We start from the raw sequence: 24,807 nt of genomic DNA on the forward strand, positions 1-24,807 counted from the left end.
ATAGCACTTGATTAGATTCATTGCTGTTTTAAATGCTTGGAATTTGTGTATACTGTTCATGGAATTCTATTAGATTCACTGTACTTTAATAGACCTTGATTGGATTCATTGCTGTTTTAAATGCTTGGAATTTGTGTACACTGTTAATAGAGTTCTTTTAGATTCACTGTACTTTAATAGACCTTGATTAGATTCATTGCTGTTTTAAATGGTTGGAATTGGTGTATACTGTTAAGTTCTATTAGATTCAATGTACTTCATGTTTGGAATTTGTATAGGATCTTAACAGAACTCGGTTACATTCACTGTAATTTGAAATTTTTTGAATTTGTATATGAAGTAAATAGAACTAATTAACATTCATTGTAAATGGAAATGTTTGTAATTCGTATATGTTGTTAAAACATCTTGGATTCATAGCAATTTGGAATGATTGGAATTTGTATTTGATATGAATAGATATTTGTACCTTTCAAATAAAATATCAATTATTATGAGTCATGTTTTCTCAATCCAAATTAATCTTTTTCCTTCAAGTCATTTTATTATTGCATAGTGGTTAGGTAATTTTTAAATATTTTGTTTAATGGGTGCTTGATAATATAATTCTTGTTGGAGTTAAGGGGTGAGATAAGTATAGGTCTTATTGTGGTGGTCAGAGGGTTTTCCCTTCAGGGAAGCTTCCTCAATATACTTCATTAATTGTAACGCAAAGGTTCCTTGTTAAAAGTTCAAATGAAAAGCAGTACTATAATGTATCCCTGGAAAATCTAGATACTGAAATCTGTATTTAATCCCTGAAAAATCTGTATTTTGGGGCGAGATATTTCATGTATTAAATCTAGATATAATATGAGAAAAAGAGGACATAGCAACACCTTTGCAACAGATTAAATCTAGATATAATTGAGATTTTGTGGATTTCAAAATACGTGTTTAATACAGATTTAATCCTTTCTGTGTTTGTAGGGGTATTACGTTGGTTCATTATGAGCTTCATTTTATGACTGTATCGTAATGTTTCAATTTGTAAAGTGCCTCTGAAAATAGTAACGAGGGATGGTCTTGGCAACAAAAACGACGACGAGGAGAAATTTTTCGTTTCTCAATGTTATTCGGTGGGCTTATTGAACTCTGAACTCCGTTTCCATAATTCCCTTCAGATTCCTTCTTTTGTACCTGGTTTCTCCATTAACTTTTTTCTTACTAAGCCCATGGTTGAACTGTGCTTTTAGTGTCCTCAGGTATGTCAACTTCAATGGCTTTGTTATTATGAACCTGTTTTCTAACTGAACCTTGCAATATAAAAATTTTATCATTTCTCTCCCTAAAAATTCACTAGAGTGACCGTTATTGGGCCCATGGTTGAACTGTGACTTCAATGGGCTCACTTATATTGACTTAAATGGCTTTGTTTTTATGAATCTGCTTTCTATCTTAACCTTGTATTATAAGCATTTAACTCTGCCGTCGAGTCTGAGTGTCGTCATGTTTGTTGATTTCAATGCCTTTGTTTTTATTGATCTGCTTTCTCCCTGAACTAGTACTTTAAAAATTTATTTTATATTGACTGCAAAGCCTTTCACTTTATCCACCTGCCACTTTTCTATGTAGTATATTGTGTTTATCTTTCCTCCCTTTCTGGCTGCGGCAGGCCAGTGCAAGGGGCAGGAGGAGGCAAATGATGCTCAACATCAATTAGATTCATAGTAATTTGGAATTCTATATAATGATAATAAAAAATACTTGTGATTTTTTAATAAAGCATCAATTACTCTATCTCATGTTTTTTATTCATATTATTAACCTTTTCCCTCAAGTCAGTGTATTATTGTGAAGTGGCTACTTAATGCATTTTTCCACCTAAAAATCTATGACATTGATAAGGGCACATTAAAAGCTAGTTGAATTAATAAATTATTAATTTCATTGTAATTTGAAATGCTTGGAATTTGTATGTGATATAAATAGATATTTTTACCTTTTTAATAAAATATCAATTATTATGAGTCATGTTTTCTCAATCCAAATAAACAATCTTTTTCCTTCAAGTCAGTTTATTATTGCATAGTGGTTAGTTAATTTTTAAAGATTTTGCTTATTGGGTGCTTCATAATATAATTCTTGTTGGAACTAAGGGGTGAATAGGTAGAGATCTTATTGTGGTGGTCAGAGGGTTTTCCCTCCAGGGAAGCTTCCTCAATATATATCATTAATTGTAACGCAAAGGTTCCTTGATAAAAGTTCAAATGAAAAGCAGTACTACAATGTATCCCAGGAAAATCTAGATACTGAAATCTGTATTTAATCCCTGAAAAATCTGTATCGTGGGGCGAGATATTACATGTATTAAATCTAGATATAATATGAGAAAAAGAGGACATAGCAACACCTTTGCAACAGATTAAATCTAGATATTATTGACATTTCGTGGATTTCAAAATACGTGTTTAATCCAGATTTAATCCTTTCTGCGTTTGTAGGGTAGATTGCATCAATTACTTCTTATATGTGATAAAAACAATGCCACAGAAAGAGTCAACCTTTTTGGTAGACTACTACCTTTCATCAATTCCACAGCATGTAATCAAAACAAATCCACAGAAAGAGTCAACCTTTTTGGTAGACCACTAGATTTAATCCATTACTTCTTATGTAATCATAACAATGCCACAGAAAGAGTCAACCTTTTTGGTAGACTACTAGATTTAATCCATTACTTCTCATTGTAATCATAACAATGCCACAGAAAGAGTCAACCTTTTTGGTAGACTACAAGATTTCATCAATTCCTCAGTGTGTATTCAAAACTAATCCATAGAAAGAGTCAACCTTTTTGGTAGACTACTTGATTTCATCAATTCCTCAGTATGTAATCAAAACAATGCCACAGAAAGAGTCTACCTCTTTGGTAGACTACTAGATTTGATCCATTACTTCTTACCCCTATGAAAAAATTGTATAAAACCGTATAAAATTTCTATACAGTTTATACAGGTTGTATACAATTTGTATACATTGTATACAAATTGTATACATTGTATACAAATTGTATATGCTGTATACAGCATGTGAATTAATACAGTTTATACAATTTGTATACAATGTATACAGATTGTATACAACCTGTATAAACTGTATAGAAATTTTATACGGTTTTATACAATTTTTTCATAGGGGCTGGAGGCTGCGGACCGGGACTCATCTACCCTGACCTACCATCATACGGCCGGCCAGGCAACATCATCTAGACTTCAGGCATTAACTCCAAGGCGTCCTCAGCATTTCCCGAAGCAGTTGGGGGGGCAGGAACGTCCTTTCCGCCGTGAGGAGGGAATCGGAAGTGAAAAAGTGAATTGTTTTTGCTGTGGTAAAAGTGGTCACACGACTAATGTTTGTAAGTTCAGAAGTTACAGTTGTCATTACTGTGGTAAGAAAGGCCATTTGGAGAAGGCTTGTATTTGTAAGAAGCAGTCTATTAATTCGCCATCAAACGTTGTATGTTATGAGAAACCTAAGGCTGAATGTTCAAAGCATGTACAAAATAAGGGTACTAAATTTGCCAAAGATCGCCAACATTATGTTGAGGAGGACAAAACTGATATGAATGACGATGATGATTTTGACTTGAGTGGCGTGTTTAACTTGCAAAATGTTAAAATGTCCATCAATCAAGTACGAGTCAAACCCATTCATGTTAATTTAAAGGTAGAAGGTCAAACCTTGATGTTTGAAGTGGACAGTGAAGCTTGTGTCTCAGTAATATCTCAGAAATGTTATGAGTTATATTTCAATCATATTACCTTGCAGCCTACTGATTTGCTTTTGAGTTCATATACTAATGAGAAAATCAAACCAATTGGTAAACTATCTGTTAATGTGGAACATAATAATCTGCAAAAAACTCTTGATCTTTTTGTGCTCAAAACAGGTGCAAATCCTTTAATGGGTCGTGACTGGATCAAGGCATTTCATGTTACCATCAGCATTCCAATGATGGTGAACCAGGTGGAAGATGACGAGACAAGTAAGCTTAAGATCACCCTAGTAGAAAAAAGTGTGTTCATTCAGTGTTCTTTTTATGTTCAAATTGTGTTCCTTCTATGTTCACCGAATGTTCACTTTATGTTCTTTTTATGTGTTTTGTGACAGAAAGAACATAAAAAGAACACAAAATGAACACTCGTCTGTGAACATAAAAAGAACATAATTTGAACACAAAATGAACACTCGTCTGTGAACATAAAAAGAACATAATTTGAACACAAAATGAACACTTTTTTGAACATCAAAAGAACACAAAATGAACATAAAAAGAACATTTTTTTGAACAACAAAGAAAAAGCTTTCACGGAAGTCCCATCATTACCATGAACACTTTCACATCTTTGTGAATCAGATGTCAGTGTTTGGAAAAGTTTCAAATCATTTTATTTCCAGCTTTTTTTATTAGAAACGAACTTGTACGTAGATGCCAAATGCTCAGGCCTTATCCCTCTTTAGTATGCAATAAAGTACATATTGAGAGTGTTTTCAGGTGTTCCTTGATTGCATTCTCGGATCGTTCAATGTCCATTTTTTGATGATATGCGATAATTTGGGATAATTTTCCCGGAAATTCATTATTTTAAATTTCTAGAAATATTATGGAAAACTGCTAAAAAATACAGTTTTGTGGATTTCAAGATGGCGAAATTCAAACTCATTTTTGGTAGACAAAGTCTCCAAAATCATCTGTATTACTTGTTTTATGTAAAGCTACTTGTCATGACACATGAACTGCAGTTATCCACAATCACCTCCAAGGAATGAGAATTTTTATACTGGTTTATTTTAAAGAACAACAAAGAAAAATGTTCATTTTGTGTTCAACATAGTGAACATAAAATGAACATATAAAAAAATGTTCAATTTGTGTTCACCATGGTGAACATAAAATGAACACAAAGTGAACATAAAATGAACGCATAAAAAAATGTTCATATTGTGTTCACCATGGTGAACATAAAATGAACTCAAAGGGAATACAAAATGAACATAAAGGAAAATGTTCATTTTGTGTTCAACATAGTGAACATATAAAAAAATGTTCAATTTGTGTTCACCATGGTGAACATAAAATGAACACAAAGTGAACATAAAATGAACGCATAAAAAATGTTCATATTGTGTTCACCATGGTGAACATAAAATGAACTCAAAGGGAACACAAAATGAACATAAAGAAAAATGTTCATTTTGTGTTCACTGAGATGAACATAAAAAGAACATAAATTGCACATCAAAAGAACACACCAAGAAATTGGTGAACATAAAAGAACACCAAAAGAACATCAAAAGAACACTTGAACACTGAATGAACATATAAAGAACACCAAAAGAACACAATTTTTTCTACTAGGGCAGTTCCCAAAAGATAGTAACGAGTTTGTTTAATGAATTTCCTGCTGTTTTCACAGACATACTGGGATGTTACAAGGGTGAACCAGTTAAGCTAAACTTAAAACCTAATGCCGATGTCCCACGGTCAAATTTGCGTCAAAATATTTTGATCAAAATTTTTGTCCAAAAATTTTGATGCAAATATTTTGATACAACTGGACTGGGGGTGTCCCACGATGCATCTCATTTTGATCAAAAACAAACGAAAGACGATATTTATGTAAACAACTAGGAAACTTGTGGAGGTAGAGGATTCTTTCTTTTTAAGCAGGCGAAATTGTTTGAACAGGCCTCTTGAACATTAAAGATGCGAAAAAAAGAAAACAGAAGGAATGCTGAACTTGGCCTTGGCTGGAAAAGGGGTATGAAAGCGTTGGAATAAGCATGCTAAACATGTTGGAGAAGGAGTTGGTCGCCGATGTTCCCGTTTATTATCGATAATAATTGACGACAAGTCAATATATTTTCATGTCCCTTATCAGCAAGGTTGAGGGCAGAATAAAACGCCAGGATACAAACGTGAGGCAGTTTATTCCAGCGAGGAAAATGTTATTAATAAATGATGGACATTGTGGTTGAGGAGATGTTATGAATAGTGCTGTAAGCGTGCATTTAAATCACATTTTTCTCTCCTAATCTAGCAGTTTCTAAAATAAGGTCCTTATCCTATAATCATAGTAATAGAAACGGGCAGCTGTAGTGTTTCACAGGTACAATCGTCAGTTCATATTAGTCATTTCTCCAGCTGCTCGCTCGCATTGTATGCCTTCCATAAAGCCTTTAAAATTCGGCCTCGATACCTTAAGTAAATCTTTTATTATTTCCAAAACATCCCTCCTGGTATTGCGATTCTAAAGATCGCTTCCTTTCTATTTAAGATCAACTGATTATTACGGATTTCCTAGTTGAGAGCTTCCATCGCCTATCACTAAGACAAATGTTTGCTCATATTTACCTTTAGGGCCACACCAGGCGATGAAATAGACGATCACGAACATATATATATATTTGAAATAATGTTTTGTGAATTCACTTCGTGGTATCGTGATATTATAAATTTAAAACTAAACCTTTTAGTATTCCATACAATACTAATGAAAAAACTCAACCGGTTTCGATCTTTTCAGGTCCTTATCTAGGGGTTTACGATTAAGATAACGACCTGAAAAGGTGGAAACCGGTTGGGTTTTTAATGCATACCCCTATGAAAAAATTGTATAAAACCGTATAAAATTTCTATACAGTTTATACAGGTTGTATACAATTTGTATACATTGTATACAAATTGTATAAACTGTATTAATTCACATGCTGTATACAGCATATACAATTTGTATAGAATGTATACAATTTGTATACAATGTATACAATTTGTACACAATGTATACAATTTGTATAATAGTAATTCAAAGTAGGCCTCAAAAACTGAAGTCCAAAAATCAACTTAGTAGGGGACCAAAATAATGTTCCAAATTCAAGAGTTCAATTGCTTCTAAAGATCATGAAACGCGTTTTAAACAAGATTCTCGGAGATGCATCAACGCTAGTCATTCAATGCCACTTGGAAAATTTTCAACCGAGGCGTCAAAATTTTAAGTCCAAAAATCAACTTAGTGGGGGACCAAAATAATGTTCCAAATTCAAGAGTTCAATTGCTTCTAAAGATCATGAAACGCGTTGTAAACAAGATTCTTGGAGACCCATCAATGTTAGCCATTCAATGCCACTTGGAAAATTTTCAACCGAGGCGTCAAAATTTTAAGTCCAAAAATCAACTTAGTGGGGGACCAAAATAATGTTCCAAATTCAAGAGTTCAATTGCTTCTAAAGATCATGAAACGCGTTGTAAACAAGATTCTTGGAGACCCATCAATGTTAGCCATTCAATGCCACTTGGAAAATTTTCAACCGAGGCGTCAAAATTTTAAGTCCAAAAATCAACTTAGTAGGGGACCAAAATAATGTTCCAAATTCAAGAGTTCAATTGCTTCTAAAGATCATGAAACGCGTTTTAAACAAGATTCTCGGAGATGCATCAACGCTAGTCATTCAATGCCACTTGGAAAATTTTCCATACCCATAGCCTCCATAGTGTCCCCTTGTCACGTTTGTAGGAAGCGGTACGAAGGTTTTACACAGTACACTGGCAAATTCATATGCAGCGATAAAATTGTATCACATACGCCCAAATTTCCTAAAAACTCGTGATTTAATATATGACACAGTAGTAATTTTGTTTCTGGATACTCTGGATAAAAAAAAATCATATCCGTTGTGGGACTATTTTCTTTTGCGGATGGGGCCATAGCCACCGAGAAAGAGAGCCCGCGGAAGGATTGCCCAGGATCGCCGTTGGAGATTACGTGGTTTATGTTATGTATCACCATATTCCTTGGATTTTTGTGGTTAAGTTGGTGAAAATTAGAGTTTTTGTGAATAGTGAAGTTTCCGTTATTCTTTAATTTCATTCGGTGGGCTACAGAAACTTGTTTGTGAGGCATTTTTGTTAAATATGCCTTTCTCGTGTGTGGTGCCGGTATGCGAAGGAAACACCCAAAGTTCAAGTTTTTACCTTTCCTATAGATCTTCATGGATTGAAGAAGAAGTGTATTTTGGCGATAAGAAGAGACAATTTCACCCCTACGGAAAACATTAAGGTATGTACCCTTTCTCCCTGAAATTCTGTGGACGTAATTTCTAGTTAAAAGTGGCTTCATGCTGTTGATGTACAGGACTGAAAGTGGTGATTTAAAATATTGTAGCAGCAATTCATTTGGAAATTCTTGCATTTTAGTTGTGTTCGTTGTATTCGGATCTGTCGTGCAACAATTGCTCTATGAAAAATGTTCTCAATTATAATATATGCATTACTAGTATATTTTATAACTTTCATTTATAAATATATGTCTTAATATTTTTACTTAAAATCTTTTCTTTTTTAAGAAGAAGAAAAATCCAAAGAAAAGTTTTTAAAATGTTTACGGCCTAAAATGGACAGGTTTCCTAATTTTGAAACCTTAAGAATGTTAAACACGAGACTAATAAGACTGTAGTTTCCTGTCTTATGTAATCTGCTTGATACCTACAAGAGACAATTTCTTGCTACAATGAAATTTTTATATACTTCATTACTACAGTAGCAGTGCAGGAGAGCATGTCAGTCCCTGAAAAAGATGTGGAGGTGGCTATCAGAAACTCACTAAGGCACGCCAAGTGACAGCAACAACACGGTTGCAGGGGGAGAGGAAAATTAAGTGCATAAGACTTATGTAGTTTCTTGTGTTGTATTATTTCACCAAAGAAGCTCAATAAATATTGTGTATGGAATTGAAGCCTAATTTATTTAAATTATTGTCTGGACCTATTATTTAGATACTAGTATCGAACGAAATTCAGTCCTAACCTGAACGTGTCTTAAAGGTGTCCGTGTGCTGTGTGGGAAGTACTTTGTAGACGTTTATTTTTTTATGAGTAAGTGATGTTTTACTTTGAATTAATTACATGCTATTCTTAATTTCCACTGCTTAACTTGAGAATCCCCTATTTATCATTTAAAAATCTGGTATTGAATGGTTGGTTAGTTTTCAGTTTAACAATGTTTAAAGGATTATAATGTTATATTTTGGACAGCATTCACTCCATTTTTATCTATGCCTTTGTATGCATGTGGGTTCCTAGAGGAAGTGTGGTAAGGGAAATGGTCTGTTGGAATAATTTTTATGAGTGTTTCTTTATGACCTGAGATGAAATGAGGAAGAAAATGGGTAGTATTACTCCACCTATTTTGGATGAGGTATTCCTAGGTCTTCTTTCATACAGTTCGTTTACAATTCTTATTCAGCCCATATACAGCCCATGTACAATTCTTATGCTACCCATGTTTAATTCTTATACAGCCCATGTACAATTCTATTACAGCGTGTATGTAATTTGTGTAAAAATGCATATTTTTATACAAATTGTATATGTACACTCATTTTTGTTTATAACTTGTATACAGACTGTATAACATCTGTATAGAGATTTTATACAATTTTATACAGGTTTTATACAATTTTTTCATAGGGTAGGTCTTCTTTCACACAATCCGTATGCAATTCTTATTCAGCCCGTATAAAATTGTATACAACCCATATACAATTCTTATACAGCCTGTATATAATTTGTATAAAAATGTATATTTTTATACAAATTGTATACACTCATTTTTGTATATAACGTATACAGACTGTATAAAATCTGTATAGAGATTTTATACAATCTGTATAGAGACTGTATACAACTTGTATATAATTCTATACAGAATGTATACAAAATTTTTATACAATTTTATACAGGTTTTATACAATTTTTTCATAGGGGTACTGTGTGGAATACAACAAAGTTTATTTTTGTGTCCATTATATACATAATTATTAATTAAAATACTCATGCAGACGATAAATAAGTTTAACGTATTTGGCCTGTGTGTCAGCGCTTGGCGATGCTTTTTTGTCTAAGGCCCTGTGATTGGTTGGTTTCATCCAATCGGATGAAAATTTAGAACCTGTCCTATCCATTTGTACAAATCGGTGATTTGTACAAACGATAGGACCAAAAGCCAGTTGGACAAAATTTTGACCGTGGGACAGGGTGCGCGTCAGTTGCATCAAATTTTGATCAAAATATTTTGACGCAAATTTGACCGTGGGACATCGGCTTAATATTGTGCCAAAGTTTTTCAAACCCCGGCCAATCCCTTTTTCGTTGAGGCAAAAGGTAGAAAAGGAACTGGATAGGTTAGTTGAAGATAAAATCTTGACTCCCATAGAAAGCAGTGAATTTGGGACGCCTATTGTTCCTATCTTAAAGAAGAATGGTCAGTTAAGAATATGTGGGGATTTTAAGGTTTCCTTGAATCCATACCTGGAAATTGATCGTTTTCCAATCCCTAGAATAGAGGATCTGTTGAACGGTTTACAAAAGGGGGAGTTTTATTCAAAGATTGATTTGTCTCAAGCTTATACCCAGCTTAGACTTGATGAAGCTTCTAAGAAGCTGTGCACTGTTAGCACTCATAAAGGACTATTTGCATTTAATCGCCTGCCCTTTGGTATAGCATCCGCTCCTGGGCTCTTTCAGAGGATAATGGAGCAGTTGCTACAGGGAATACCGGGAGTAGTTTGTTTTTTAGATGATATTCTCATAACTGGGGAAAACCAGAATGATCATTTAACCAAGTTAAGGGAAGTGTTTTCTAGATTAAGTAGCCATGGATTGACAGTAAGCAAAGAGAAATGTCAATTTTTTCAAAAATCAGTAGAATACTTAGGTTATGTACTAAGTAAAGAGGGTCTTCAGACTTCACCCAGCAAAATTGAAGCTATTGTTAAAGCACCTATTCCACAAAATGTTTCCCAACTCAAAGATTTTTTAGGCCTGGTTAATTACTACTCTAAGTTTGTGCCTAAGCTATCTTCTATTGCAGCACCGTTGTATAATTTGTTAAAAAAGGATGTACCCTTTGTTTGGAGTGTGCCTTGTAAAAGATCTGTTGAGATCATTAAGCAAAAGCTGATATCAGCACCCATCCTAGCTCACTACAATCCAGATCTACCGCTTAAGTTGTACACAGACAGTAGTTTTTATGGTTTAGGAAGTGTATTAACTCAAATTCAAGCTAATGGATGTGAAAAACCTATTGGGTTTGCTTCCAGGACGTTAACCCCAAATGAACTTAATTATTCAGTGATTGATAAGGAAGCAACAGCCATTGTATTTGGTATCAAAAAGTGGAACCAGTACTTGTTTTGTAGGAAATTTACGCTGGTCACTGACCATAAGCCTTTATTATCTATTTTCGGTCCTAAGAGAGGCTTACCAGCCTATGCAGCCAGTAGACTACAGCGTAATGCACTCTTCCTATCAGGTTATGATTTTGACATTGAATATGTCCCCTCTAAAGATAATGGACCAGCTGATGGACTCTCTAGACTACCGTTGAATTTACAGGATTTAACGCAACCCCCCAAAAATCAAAAGGAGTGGATAGATGTAAATTGTGAGGGAACTTACTTACAGTGTTTGAAGGAGAGTAATATACCCCTTAATTTTAAGGATGTAAGGGTGGAAACTAAAAGGGACCCTGAGTTGAGTAAGATTTTAGGCTATGTTTTGTATGGCTGGCCAAGGAATGTCGATGATGCCTTGAAGGCGTATTTTCAAAGGATTAGTGAGCTCACCATTGAGCAAGATATCTTAATGTGGGGTCACCGGGTCATAATACCCAAATCCTTAAGAAAATTGATTTTAAATGAGCTCCATATTGGCCATTTAGGCATCGTAAAAATGAAAGCATTAGCTCGATCATATTTGTGGTGGCCGGGTATTGATGTTGATATTGAACAACTGGCTAATTCCTGTTTACCGTGTTTATCACAGAGGCAAAACCCAGTGAAAAGTATGTTGCATGTGTGGGAATACCCACAGACACCCTGGCAAAGAGTTCACTTAGACTTTTTAGGGCCATTCAATGCCAAAATGTATCTGGTTATTACGGATGCATATAGCAAGTGGTTGGAAGTAGAAGAAGTTACTTCCACCTCCGCAAAGCAAACCATTTCCAAATTGAGACCCATATTTTCAAGATTTGGTCTTCCGCAGCATTGTGTAACAGACAATGGTCCTCCCTTTTCGTCTAGTGAATTTGACCAATTTCTGAAGGAGAATGGAGTGAGACATACGTTCACACCATCCTACCATCCAGCTAGTAATGGGCAAGCTGAAAGCTCAGTAAAAATTGTCAAGAAATACTTAAAATGTATATTATTGGGTAAAGAAAATGCAGAAATGGCATTAAGTCAATTCTTGTTTGCCTATAGGAATTCAGTTCATAGCACTACAAAAGAGACACCTGCTAAACTTATGTTCAATCGTAATTTAAGAACCAGATTAGATTTGATCCGACCCAATTTACAAGAAACAGTTCATAATAGTCAGACGAAGCAAACTCATAATTCAAATGTGCATAACACCCGAGAATTATGCATTGGACAACCGGTACTCTGTAGAGATTATAGAGGCAAAAGTAAATGGATAGATGGTACAATTTCAAAGATATTGAGTCCAGTGTCATATTTGGTCCAACTGGATAACGGCATCATTTGGAAGCGCCATATTAACCAGTTGATTGGCGTCCAATCTTGGTTAGACGGAATTGATGTCAAAAGCCCTGATTTGCCTTTCCAAAATGATGTTGGTACCGTACCAAGTAATGACTTGCCTAAATCACCAATGGGCATGGTACATGGTTCACCACCACAAGAGAACACTTCCATTGTGGAGAAAACATCGGGTGAATCCACTGCAGGGGTGCCCCTAACATCAGCTGATCAGGTGGTTGAACAAGTGCAACTTTCAAAAAGCCCAATACGTCGCTATCCAGCTAGAGAGAGAAAGCCAATCTCTCGGTTGAACTTGTAAGAGTGTGTCTGTGAAATTATTATTAGTTATTTTCTCTGTGGTTTATTGTGAAATCGTATTTTCTTTCTCCTATCTGAATGTGATTGATGTGCTGATTGTATAATCATAGATATGTATTATGTTACAATTTTTTTTTTTTTGGTTATGGAAGTCAAAAATTAGGGGAAGGAATGTGTTATGTATGCACATTGTTGCAGAATAAAGGCGATTGGTGAGTTCGCTCATGCCTCCCCTCCTTTCCCTTCTTCTCCCCTCTTCTCCCGATCGTTCGCAGCAGTCTACCTCGCGCCCTTCCCGTGGCATGGCGGACACCAACGTTGACAATTAACTCGTGTGTTTCATTCATGGTTCCAGTATTGAACTACAAAAGAGATTCCCTAACGAGGTGAGGCGTAGAATATAACACATACATTCATCAGTTCTTAAACAGCCATTGAGAACTTTTACGATATCACACAAGAACAGTTAGTACTAATTGTAAAATAGTAATTTCATATATTTATCTACCAATGTACTTACATTTCATGCTTCTAGATGATTCCGAGGTAACTGGGCTCTCTCCTCTTGTATAAAGTTATCGTTTCCCAACGTGCGATTTGAGCAATGAAATCATAGCAACATGAACACACACAACAACGTCGACGCATGCGTCTCGCTCTTCAATTATTTTAAAAGTGTTAAAATTAGGAATTGATATACTTGAATTAGAATAAACTAGAACAAGATGTATTCCTTTACATTAATTATAAAACTAGCATGCAGTATTCGAATCCTGATCGCTGATTTGTTGACGAAATATTTCTCAGAACGCATAGATATTTTCTTGAAAATATGCTCAACATATTTCGTTGAACACATGTGGAGCATATGTCTACGTATATATGCTCAACATATTTCGTTGAACACATGTGGAGCATATGTCTACGCACATATGCTCAACATATTTCGTTGAACACATGTGGAGCATATTTCTATGAAAATATGCTCAACACATCGTCGGAACATATGCTGGAAATATGTCGAGCATATGTTGAAAACATGTGGTTTTAAACATATCTTGAACATATTTTAAGCATATGCTCATGTTGTGTACAAAACATATTTCCCTGAAATAACCTGAGCATATGCTCAACATTTCTTGTGCTACTAGGGTAGTTATGAATTTTGAAAAGAAATTGTAGTATTTCAAATAGTTATGCTTGTTATGCATATTATGAAATGCGGTAATGATTCTGATCCTGAAATTTGGTGTGCAATTCTGATTCAGTATCATTATGGGGCAAATTGTTTTCAAAGGATAAAAGATATTTTAAGTGGAGTGATATTTTGGACCTGCAATATTTAATGAAGTTACTACTTCACCTTGACAATGAATGTAAGCATTCAAAGCCACATTTACATTATTTATAGTTACTGTTTGTTTGCCATTGATAAAAAGCATGGAAAATTATTAAATGAGTAACTCAAATCAAAGAAATGTGACTTAATTTACTTTTTATGTGGTCTGGAAATATTGTTAGGGAATGAATCACCAGTCAGTCTCATGTCACTGTCTCAGAGATGAATTAATTGCACTTAAGTTTAAATTTTACTTTGTTTTGGTGATTATTAGTTGGCTTAATATTTTTATTTCATGCCTAACTGGGCCAAAAACCACTGAAAATGTTAGTGCAGTTATGCATCATTTATAAGGTGCCTTGAAGATAATGGTATATATTAAAGGTCAAGTTTTATCATTTCTAACTCATGGTTTCATTTTTAGATCCATCATCTCTCCCTCACTGGTGGAATAACGGAAGCGCATATGACCAGAAACATCATGAAGACCATTTTAACGAATGATATGTGCAAAGTGTACAGCTGTTGCGGGAAAAATGGGAAGAAGAACCTCTCTGCCCTGGCTGTTTATAGTGTCATTTTAAGTAAGTATTTCATTTGGTTTTGGTTGTCAAGGTTGTTACCCTGATTATAAGTGTGTGAAATGTTGGCAAAAATTACTAAATTTTTCATTACCTTCTTAAACCCAATAATGTAGTGTATAATAAGATTACCTTGTAATTGGTGATCAGACAGTGAAGGGATACTTGAAATGCATTTCATGGATATGCACTTAAATTTTTTCAAGTTCGAACAGAATGTATTTGTTATTCTTGTGACAGTTATTCATGCTGCAGTATGTATGTACTGTGTGTTACAGGAGGAATCTGCAGTACATCATGAGTTGGTAGGGGAGACAACTTTAAGCTTTTTCGTCCCATAAACATGGGGTCGCAAGCCCTTAGTTACTGAGCTTTGGCAACAAAAAAAATTTGTTGGATGCACATTAAAAGTATCACGAAAATGCTGAATAACATTATGTGCAGTGATAGAAAAGATTTGAAACTTTGCGTATGGTGCTTTGAATATGTTAAGTTCATTTTATGCTTGCAACTATGAGAGTGAATTTTAGTGAGTGAAAGTGTGAAAGAGTGAAAGTGAATTAGCTTCCTTATATGTTTTGGTGAACTCAATCCTCTTTTATTCCTCACCTTTGTCAATGCTTGCATTGCCTTAGCTCAACAAGGAAATTCTACCTCACATTTATGGGACAAAACATTGGTTAAAATTGTTCCCTGCCCCTCGTGAAGTATTGCAGATTCCACCTGCAGCCCCCTGTATTCTTCCTGTTAAATAAGAGGGTTGTTCTAAATAAGAGTAATGCCTCTTATTTTTTTATCGAACATTTTTATTGCAAACTTTCAGAATTTGGTGATAATATGCATCAGCATGTCTTGTCCATGCCCTATTTTTCTGCATAGTACCGGTAACGTTCTAAGGCCATGTTATATTTTCCCTGGTGGTGAAAGTGCTTGTAGGCGTTGCCATGCCAAGGGTGACTGATCATGGAGATCTGTTTCTGCATCTCCTGAGGCTTTAACTTTCTTGGCCCATTGCACAACTGTTCTCCTACTAACTACAGCATTGCCACACGCTGCATACAAACATTTATGGATGTTCACCACAGTTTTTTCTGTGCCCAAAAATTCAATAATGACATGCCGCTTTTAACATTAGCTGTATGTAGATGGCATTGTGATACTGTACTAATGTTGTGCCATCTGGTAGAATGTCAAACTTCATCAGTGCAGAGAACAAACATCTAATATGGGTCATTATTTATCGAATGACCCTCGTATGCTGATATTTCAGTGAAATATTATTTTATTTACCTTCTTGACTTGTATTATGTTTATATTCTGCCTTAATTGGTTGCTTTCAGAGATGGATGAAAGATTGTCACTAAGGTTGGATATCGTTAGCTTAAGTTCTAACTCCACCTGTCTCAAAATTTGACTGGTCTGAGTTAATACTGTTAAAGAAATATAAAATAGAAGCAAAAACCAACTCTTGGTTTGCAGCTGTATGCTTCTTTATCAGTCTTTCTGTTAATAAGTATGTACTTTGGTTTTTAATTCATATTTAAATAATATACAATGGAAAAAATAGTTTTTTTTGCTCTCCTAAATAGTTGCTCTTTTTGAGAATAGTATTGTGAGAACTTAGCCCATCGATATGCCAAATGCACCATTTTAATGTTCTCAGCGTAGATTACTCTCTTTGTACGTTCATTTGATATTTTATGGGCACATTCCTATTAGTTTTTACTTTGATTTTTCTTCAGATGCTGTGAGGAAGAAGTTTCCGGAAGTGTCAGATGCTGACATGAGGGTCAAGATCGGCCGTTATTTAACTGGTGCTGGAGATCGGAATGGAGGGAGAAAAAATAGGGGTGGAAATTCCCAAAATGCTGTTTAAATGAAAATAAATGCAAGTTAATTATTAAAAATGTTTTTCAATGGACCCCTTTCACGGAATGAATATTTATGTAATATTTAGGTTAAGTGTACTCATATTAGTCTCTACCTTTTAGGCTGAAAGCATTTTTTATTATATATAGTGGTCAACGGTAAATTTCGTCTCAGTCTTTGACAATTATTCAATGTGGAAATTGTAAGTTTTCATGTAGACCCATTTCCATTGCAAATTCTTAAATATTGCGTTAAAGTTAATGCCATTTGTAACAGAATGGGCAATTTAAACTCTGAGGTGTGACCTTTTTGGGTATTGATAAAAGTTTATATCATATGTAAAAGGTTTTTTGATTCGCCTTTTTAAAATTTTAAGACTGATTTATCTTCAATGATATTGTGAGTTGGGATTTTTTCTTCACTTTTTTGGCTTATGGTGTTAATTTCAATTCTTATTATGAGGCTTACTATCTTAAGTACTTCTGGACTTTTCCGAACCTATATGGTGATTCACTAGGATATTTTTATGCTTTAACATATTTGAGATGCTTGAAACGTTGTTTGCAATAATTATCCAATGTCTGAATACTTCTGTATATTCATGCTTTCTCTCTGATCTCTACATTGATATGGTCGGCAGCTGATGCTGGGCTGACTCAACTCAGACTTTGGAAATCAGAGTTCATGCAGATCTGTCATTTGCTGCCATTGTCTTATTTCCATCTGCAAATGTTATCATACCAATGTATAACAGTCAGCCAATGTTTGTCCGAACCCTGGACCAGCGTTAAAGTGTTAGCAATTGCTTGGGTAGTGGCCAATGTTGTTTAACCACTGGCAAATGTTATCATTCCAGTGCTGGACCAATGTCAGCAGCTGATGCTGGGCCAACAAGACTCCAAGGTTGGGCCAGCATTGTGCTGATGTTGGGCCGCCAGGAGCTGCCGATGTAGGTTTTCCAACGGCAAATGTTATCATTTCAGCCTTTGGCCCGACGTCGGCTACTGGCATTGGCCCAAACTATAACCAACAATAGCCGGCAATGGTCCGACTCTGGGCCAGCATCAAAATGCTGCTTGGGATATTGATGTTTTTTTACTGGTTTTGGACACGTCTTGTTCAATTCTCATTTGTCATTCTAAATATAGGTCCAGCATTGGCTGAAGAAAGATCAATCAATAATGGGTGAGCAACAGTGAACTGGGTAATTATAGGCTGCAAATATCGGCAATAAGACTGAAAACGTTATAGTATGACCATTGGCCCTATATTGGCTGTCAATATTGGTCCGGCATTGGCTGAAGAAAGCGGAGCAATATCGGTCCAATATTGGGTGAATGCCAGTACAGTGGGTAAATATAGTCTACCATTATTGGGCCAATATCGGCTAAAAAACGAAAAATGTTACATTTGGATATTGGCCCTATATTGGCAGACAATATAGGGCCGACATAAGAACACTGGCAGATGATATTGGTCCGACATAAGCCCGATATTGGGTGGCTACTTGGGATAGCATGAGTGGGTAATTTCACGGAGACAGATTTTCGTTTTGACAGTGCATAGGTAATTCTCTCCGAGGGCTTTTTTAAAAAATCTGGTGGCGGTGGACATTTTTCTGTTGAATGTCGTTCCCATCCTGTGTGGTGTGTAGGTAACACTGCAAGTACAAAATATCTGTCCGTCGCATGTGACGTTCAGACCCTTGGCGCCTTTCGTTAAGAACAAGAGAAAGCCGATGCCAGCTTTCTCTACTCCCTATCTTTTTTAACGTGCTCTGAAACGTGCTTTGGTGAAACTAATTGGTGTGGCATCGGTGCTTCAGTTCGACTTTTCCAAGAATTGGAGTGTCATTCTTCCAGATTGAGTACAACCCTATCACTGGCAAAAAGTACAGATATCAATATTAACCTTTGTGGAATATAATTACTAAGGTATGCAGGTACTTCAAAAAATGTATCACATGATTTTCTTGGGATGAATCAGAGGAAGGCTATTCTATACAAATTATTTGGCCTTCAGGAATACCTGTTTGGACAAATGTTAATGATCAATTTTAACCGAATTTGAAAAAGGCTAGATTGGCTGCGATTAGATGCGATGCCACTCCACGTGACTTCACAGGGACCTAGTTTCTATAAGAGTAGATAGGAGTTTTACATCATCTGAGATTAGGCATGAGGCTCAGAGCTCAGGGAAACATATCTTAATAATCACTTATTAAAATTTCCTATGGTCGGAAAGTTTCCTTCGTTCAATAGGCTATTAATAATCCTTATTTAAAGCAAGCGCTACCTGCTGGCAGGGTACTCTACGCTACCACAATGCTCGGTAAAAAGCAGCCAGACGTCATTCAAACAATAAATGTCAGACAAAAAATGATGGTGAAAAGAGCACCTGTACATTGATACAGGTACATCAACAGTTTCATGTATTGGTAGTCCACAGACATGGGACAGCAATTGCTCGCTCTGCAAACCACACACGCAAACAGGCTGTGACACAAACAAATTCCGATATAAAGACATACAGTACTCAAAATCTCACCATGAATGACTTCATTGTGTTACCAAAAAACCTGGTGGATTTCTAAAATCACTGCAGTGTGCTTAGAAGAGAATGACATTAGTCTCTCGGTTATGCATCCTCAAGGTCCATCGAATGGTTCCACATGGCCTAAAGTAGAAGACACGTGAAGTGCCATTGAAAAAAAGTCTGTGCAAATTGCGACTCATTCACCATTTCCAGTCAGTAGCAGTGGGTGTTTGCACATATTGGATGCCATGGAAGTATTCTAGGTTGAACCTGCTTTCAGTGAATATATGTAACTATTCATTCAGATAAGAACTTTTCACTGTTATGAACGCTAAGTAGAATGAAACTTCATTTTTACCCCCTTGAAGGTATGCAATCTTGGCGTAAAAGAGTCGAAAACATGCCTTAAAAAAAAAAGTATAAAAATACTACCTTTTTTTATTTTTTTCATTGATAGCAGAACATTTGAACTACCTTTTGAGAAATTTTAAAGAAAATAAAAGGTGGCCTTTTTCAGTAATAAATTGTTAAATAACTAATTTTTATTGTTTAAACAAGTCCTATTTGTTTATTATTGCTTCAAATGACTTGAAAGTTATTTCAGAATATGCAAATATGAATTCTCTTCAAAATGAAACAATAACCACTGCTTTACGGGCCATGGATCCTTGGTAATCAGCATTTATGTGATTTTTCATTTTTTACTCTGAGGCCTGACTCTGCTATGTTCAAAGGATGGTAACTTTATAATGGTTTAGTTCTGAGATTAGATAAGTGATCATTATTCATCATAAGGATACTGCTTTCACATATATAAATTTCAGAGAAATCGGTGATGGTCACCTGACATGATTTTGCACTATCTGCCTGATTTGAGATGGAAATTTCAGATGATCAAAAGGCCACTGCATTAATGGTACAAAAATATACTTCAAGGGATGTGCGAATTAACAAGAGAAGTTAAATTGAAAATCTAGAGGTGTATTTTTATCCGGCATGCGCTGCACAAACATAGCACATATGCCACATACATTGCCCTGTATTGATTTAGTAATACAGTAAAACCTCTATGCAGTGAACCACTTTACATCGAAAAACCTCCACTTATCATACCAAGGAGATGCCCACGAGACGGCCTTACTACCTCCGCAAAATGTACCGAGACAACGAGAGATCATTAATGCAGCTGTGATTACGTACATGGAATGACATTTTCAGTAATAAATGTTTCACTCTTTTTTTTCTTATATACCTTATTATGCTGTAATCTTCACGTTAATCATTAGTTGTGGCCATTTTGTTCAATATGAGAGCATACCTAACAGTAAATAAGAAAAAAGGTATCCAACTATCCCAATCATTTTAAGTGAATGTTGAATTAAGAGAGATCAAATCATTTTCTCTCGAATCATAGTAAAAATCATGCGATAGCATTTGCTTTCTGTTATTATTAAATAATAAATATATGTTCACTGATGCATGCATGTGTGTTAAAACACATAAATATAATGGTTTAAAAGACAGTAGTGCCTTTCATTTCCAAAGGATATGAAAAATTGGTGCCTATCACTAAAACCTCTCTATAGTGACCCTCCATACATCAAATTGCCCAAATTTTGGTCCCCTCCATAACGATGTAAAGAGGTTTTACTGTAATAATATTTCTGGAGATGGGAATGTTGGTCAAATTTCTCCCTTTTGGTACTATAGATTATACCGAAACTCACTTTCTAAACTGAGGCAAAAGTGGCACTGCTCCATTCTTTGCAATTATTTTGAACCTGACCGTACAGGAACTTCCCTGCATCCATTCCAAATATTTAAACTTTAAATATTTTTAACTATTAACTCTTACAACAATCGTCTCAGAGTACTTATTAGAGAATTGTTTTCATAGAGTAAAAGAGTATCTATACTGTGTATTGCAACTTTTGTTTTATGGAATTGTTTCCTTTTTGACGTGCCCTATGTACTTGTATGCATTATGATTGAGTCATGATGTGTTGTGTCCTCTGGGGAAATAAATTATGATGATTAGTTCCATAATTATTATTGATTGCAATTTGGGGTCTTAGTTAGGAGCCCCCATTGGTTAGTAAATGAAACGATATGAAAAATATTTCTTGAGAGTAATCCCGAGGTTGTACAAAATGTAATCAACCAATTTAAGTAGACACATAACCACATATAATTTTGATGTACCTACAGTGCCAAGTCACAAAAATAGCACTGATCTCTAGGCGTAACCTTGAATTAGAGCTAACCCATTAAGATGATGTGATAGGTCCTTCTAGAGTTAATGGACTGCACCAGTCATATTCATTCAAGGGCATAAAGGTAGCTAAAACTCCAACCACAAACTCCGGAATATCAGTTACAGAATGCTTGGATATACTCACTGAAACTTCATGGTTGACCACATACATTGGTTACACATTACGCACAACATAAAAATTATTCATAACAAAAGGACAAGAATTTAATTATTAACATTTTATTCTGGTAAGGCAACCTATGTAACTTCCTCTACCACGGCTGTAGTATGACTAGAGCACTAGAATAAAACAGCCTCCGATTCAGCAGTTATCACAAAATTAAAAAAAAATCACAATAATTATTACAAGATGGAATTTAGTTGATACCAAAATGTACAATACCACCAGCAGAATTCCTGACTGAATCACTTTGAAAAATCATACTAAGATTTAATTAGCAAGGATCTATAATTGTGTGAGGTGAAAGTAGAAATACAAATGACAGCTGGGCATGGAGGTCATTCCACCACTTGCCCACCACAAAATCCAAAAGAGGGTAGGGAGGTGGAATTTGATGTTGAGAGAAATTTTATAATTATAAATGGAGCCAACTGCCACAGCAGTAATAGAAATCATTCAACTGAAATAACATCAGTTCCTTCGGAAGAAGCCATTGAAGAGGTCAGAGAAAAATCGGTCTTCTGCTCCACCCGAAAAGATGTCCACGCCACTTGAAGGCCGGCTCGACTCCACAGAGCTGCCATCTGGTGTCTGAACACTCACCACCGTCTCTTCGGTGCCATCGCTGCGCCTTGTTGTAGTACGAGTCTCCACCGTCTAGAATATGGCAATACGTGTTTGAAAAGGAAAACTAAATACTCAGGTACTTGTGATGGGCTAATACTGGAATGACTGTGTGGATTTTGATTGGCAGTGGCACTGCAGAGTAATCATGGTAAATGACAAAAATGAAACAGTATGAATTAAAAAGCTGAGGATATTTTCACCGTGAAAGATATTAATGAATGTTTTCATCAACAACAATGTCAATTAATTAGGTAGTTATATAGTATATCCAAAGAAGGTAATTTTAACAATTAATTTTTTAAGTGCACACAAGACATGATATTAGTGCTGATGGCCAGTAGGACAGTTGAAATTAGGGATGAGTTGATTCCAAATGTCGATTCTTGATTCCGCCGATTCTCGGGCACGGAATCGGAATCGAGAATCGATCGCCTAAAGTCGATTCCGATTCCATCGATTCCAAGAAGATAAATGTTTTGAGCATAGACTATAACTTTGGGGCATATAGGCTGCCACACACCTAAACGGCCAATGTGTCAGCCTTGCCCACGCGAAGGATACCCCCGGCACGCGGGTGCTCCGACTAACATGCCTAAGAAGCCTCGAAAATGTCGGCAAGAGCGACAAACTGACGAATCCTGAAATGGCACATGTTAATGAGCAACTATCACAGAAAAAAATAGGAAACCATGGGATCTGGAAGCGATGCATGCGTTTTCCGTTCTTTAATTAATCGAATGTCACAGCAAATCAAATCATTGCGATTATGAGTCACATTCGGAGAATTCATCTGGACCACCAATTTTAAAGTCTAATAGATTGAAATATATTTTTTTATTTTCGAATGATATTTGAAAACTGATGATAATAAAAACGTGCAGAGAGCGAGTCTTCAACACTTGAGGATACCCACTTTCACGTCTTTCTTTATGCAAAATCTGAGTAAAACTGAATTTTGGTGAGTAATTTTTGGGCAAGTGATGTCTAAAAGTAATTTGGGTCTTCCATAGTGTGAGGTCTGCAATGCGAATTGCAAACCTCATACTATGGAAATCCAATATCTCCATTTTCTAAGAAAATTTACATTTGAAGGGTGAAAAGGCTTGCTCCGTACATCCACTGAGGCCAAAGTGCAATTCATTACAAGTGTGGTGCAACAAATAGCTAAGGCCTTTTTGGCAGTCGTTTGCCCTGCATGCGTTTCAGGTGGCCGCTAAGGAGGCGACAGAGGGTCAATGTGCTGAGTGGGGACAAAAACCAATCCGACTAATGGAAGGAAAGGGTGGAGTTGCATTTAAGGGATTCTTTTTTGTTCTGAATGCATTCAAGTTTTTGAGGATTACTAAATCAGGGTTCCCACTCTACTTGAATAATGAAATTCACGGCTTTTTCCAGGTTTTCACGGTTATTTTTCAGATTTTTCACGGTTTTTTTCAGGTTTTCACGGTCCGTTAATAAGCCAACAATAAGAAAATCACTGGCCGTATATGAACAGAAAATTAACGTACGCGACAAACGCCGTGAACGTTAACGCCGCAATGAAAAGTGATATCTGTTATGACGTGATCTATCGTTTGCAAAATTCAGGGCCGACAAAAGGACCAGCCCAACCGCGCTCTTGCCTGGACGCCGAATACCCTTCGGACCTTCTTCCGTCCGGACACCCGAGGACCTTTTTTAATTCCTCGCCGAGAGATAGTTTTTTGCGCACGTTGTTATTACTGCACAGTGGCCGAATTTCCCCCACACCAATCTTTCTTATTTAACGGAAAATATTTTATTTAAATTGTTTATATAATATAATAAATTGATTCTTTCTTATTTAACGGAAAATATTTTATGAAAATTGTTTATAGAACATAATAAATCGAAAAACAATTTCATACACCGTATTAGCTCAATTCTAAGACGAACACGATTCTAAGACTACCCTCCTTTTTTGGAGCTCCACTAGGGGAATTTTTTTTTCCTAATAACGAAACGATAATAAAATGAATGCGGAAAAACGATCAATTCTTTATTTTTTTGCTAGGTTGCCTATGTCCCAGGAAACGCAGGATTTTGGCGAGTAATTAAGATATTCATCAAAGGTTTCAAACAATATTTTAGATAATAACAGGAATAGTAGTACTTTATCAAGACACAAAGGTCATATTGTGGATTCGACCCATATCTCTTTCAAAATTCTGAAGGAAAACGCCAACTCACTAAAAAAAAGTTTGCTCTCCACTCAGCATTTACACTGCTATTATGGATTTCAGTCTGATATAAAAATTCATATCCATCAAACACCATTTCCAGTACATGTATTCACGAAAGCAATGTGCATGATGTGCCTAAAACAACCGCATTCGCCGGCGCAGTGACTGGTTGTGAGATAGATGACGAAGGCCAAAAATAGTCTATTACTTGAATTGTTCCTGTCTAATGAATATATTTTAAATATAATTCAGGTAGTGTTGTGTTACTTTCCCACGGCACTGAGCTTCTCCCAATGGTAGTTCCATCCCTTGGGAAGA

At 35.7% G+C, this 24,807-nt stretch overlaps 2 protein-coding genes and 2 long non-coding RNA genes across 4 annotated transcripts in view; 2 read left to right on the forward strand and 2 right to left on the reverse strand.

Annotated features, from left to right (window-relative positions):
* Window positions 1-3,200: 3,200 nt before the first annotated feature.
* LOC124169583 lies at window positions 3,201-16,729 on the forward strand. Its single transcript, XM_046548224.1, has 4 exons — window positions 3,201-4,027; window positions 13,258-13,288; window positions 14,666-14,825; window positions 16,565-16,729. Exons 1-3 carry the CDS (start codon window positions 3,604-3,606, stop codon window positions 14,694-14,696), a joined length of 486 nt encoding a protein of 161 aa, XP_046404180.1. The 5' UTR covers window positions 3,201-3,603; the 3' UTR covers window positions 14,697-14,825; window positions 16,565-16,729.
* Window positions 7,995-8,769, forward strand: LOC124169585. The gene is made up of 2 exons (XR_006867157.1): window positions 7,995-8,099; window positions 8,580-8,769. It is a non-coding gene; the product is annotated as an uncharacterized LOC124169585 (long non-coding RNA).
* Window positions 10,738-13,499, reverse strand: LOC124169584. The gene is made up of 2 exons (XR_006867156.1): window positions 13,423-13,499; window positions 10,738-13,264 (listed from the first exon to the last, which is right to left on the reverse strand). It is a non-coding gene; the product is annotated as an uncharacterized LOC124169584 (long non-coding RNA).
* Window positions 16,730-21,704: 4,975 nt separating the features above from the next.
* Window positions 21,705-24,807, reverse strand: part of LOC124169790 (HCLS1-associated protein X-1-like) — a 57,637-nt gene continuing 54,534 nt past the window's right edge. Inside the window, exon 7 of the mRNA XM_046548543.1 lies at window positions 21,705-22,318. Within this exon, the coding sequence (XP_046404499.1) occupies window positions 22,133-22,318 (186 nt within the window). The 3' untranslated portion in view covers window positions 21,705-22,132. The remainder of the gene's footprint in view (window positions 22,319-24,807) is intronic.

Source organism: Ischnura elegans, chromosome 12 (genome assembly GCF_921293095.1).
Source record: "Ischnura elegans chromosome 12, ioIscEleg1.1, whole genome shotgun sequence".
Lineage (NCBI taxonomy): Eukaryota > Metazoa > Arthropoda > Insecta > Odonata > Coenagrionidae > Ischnura > Ischnura elegans.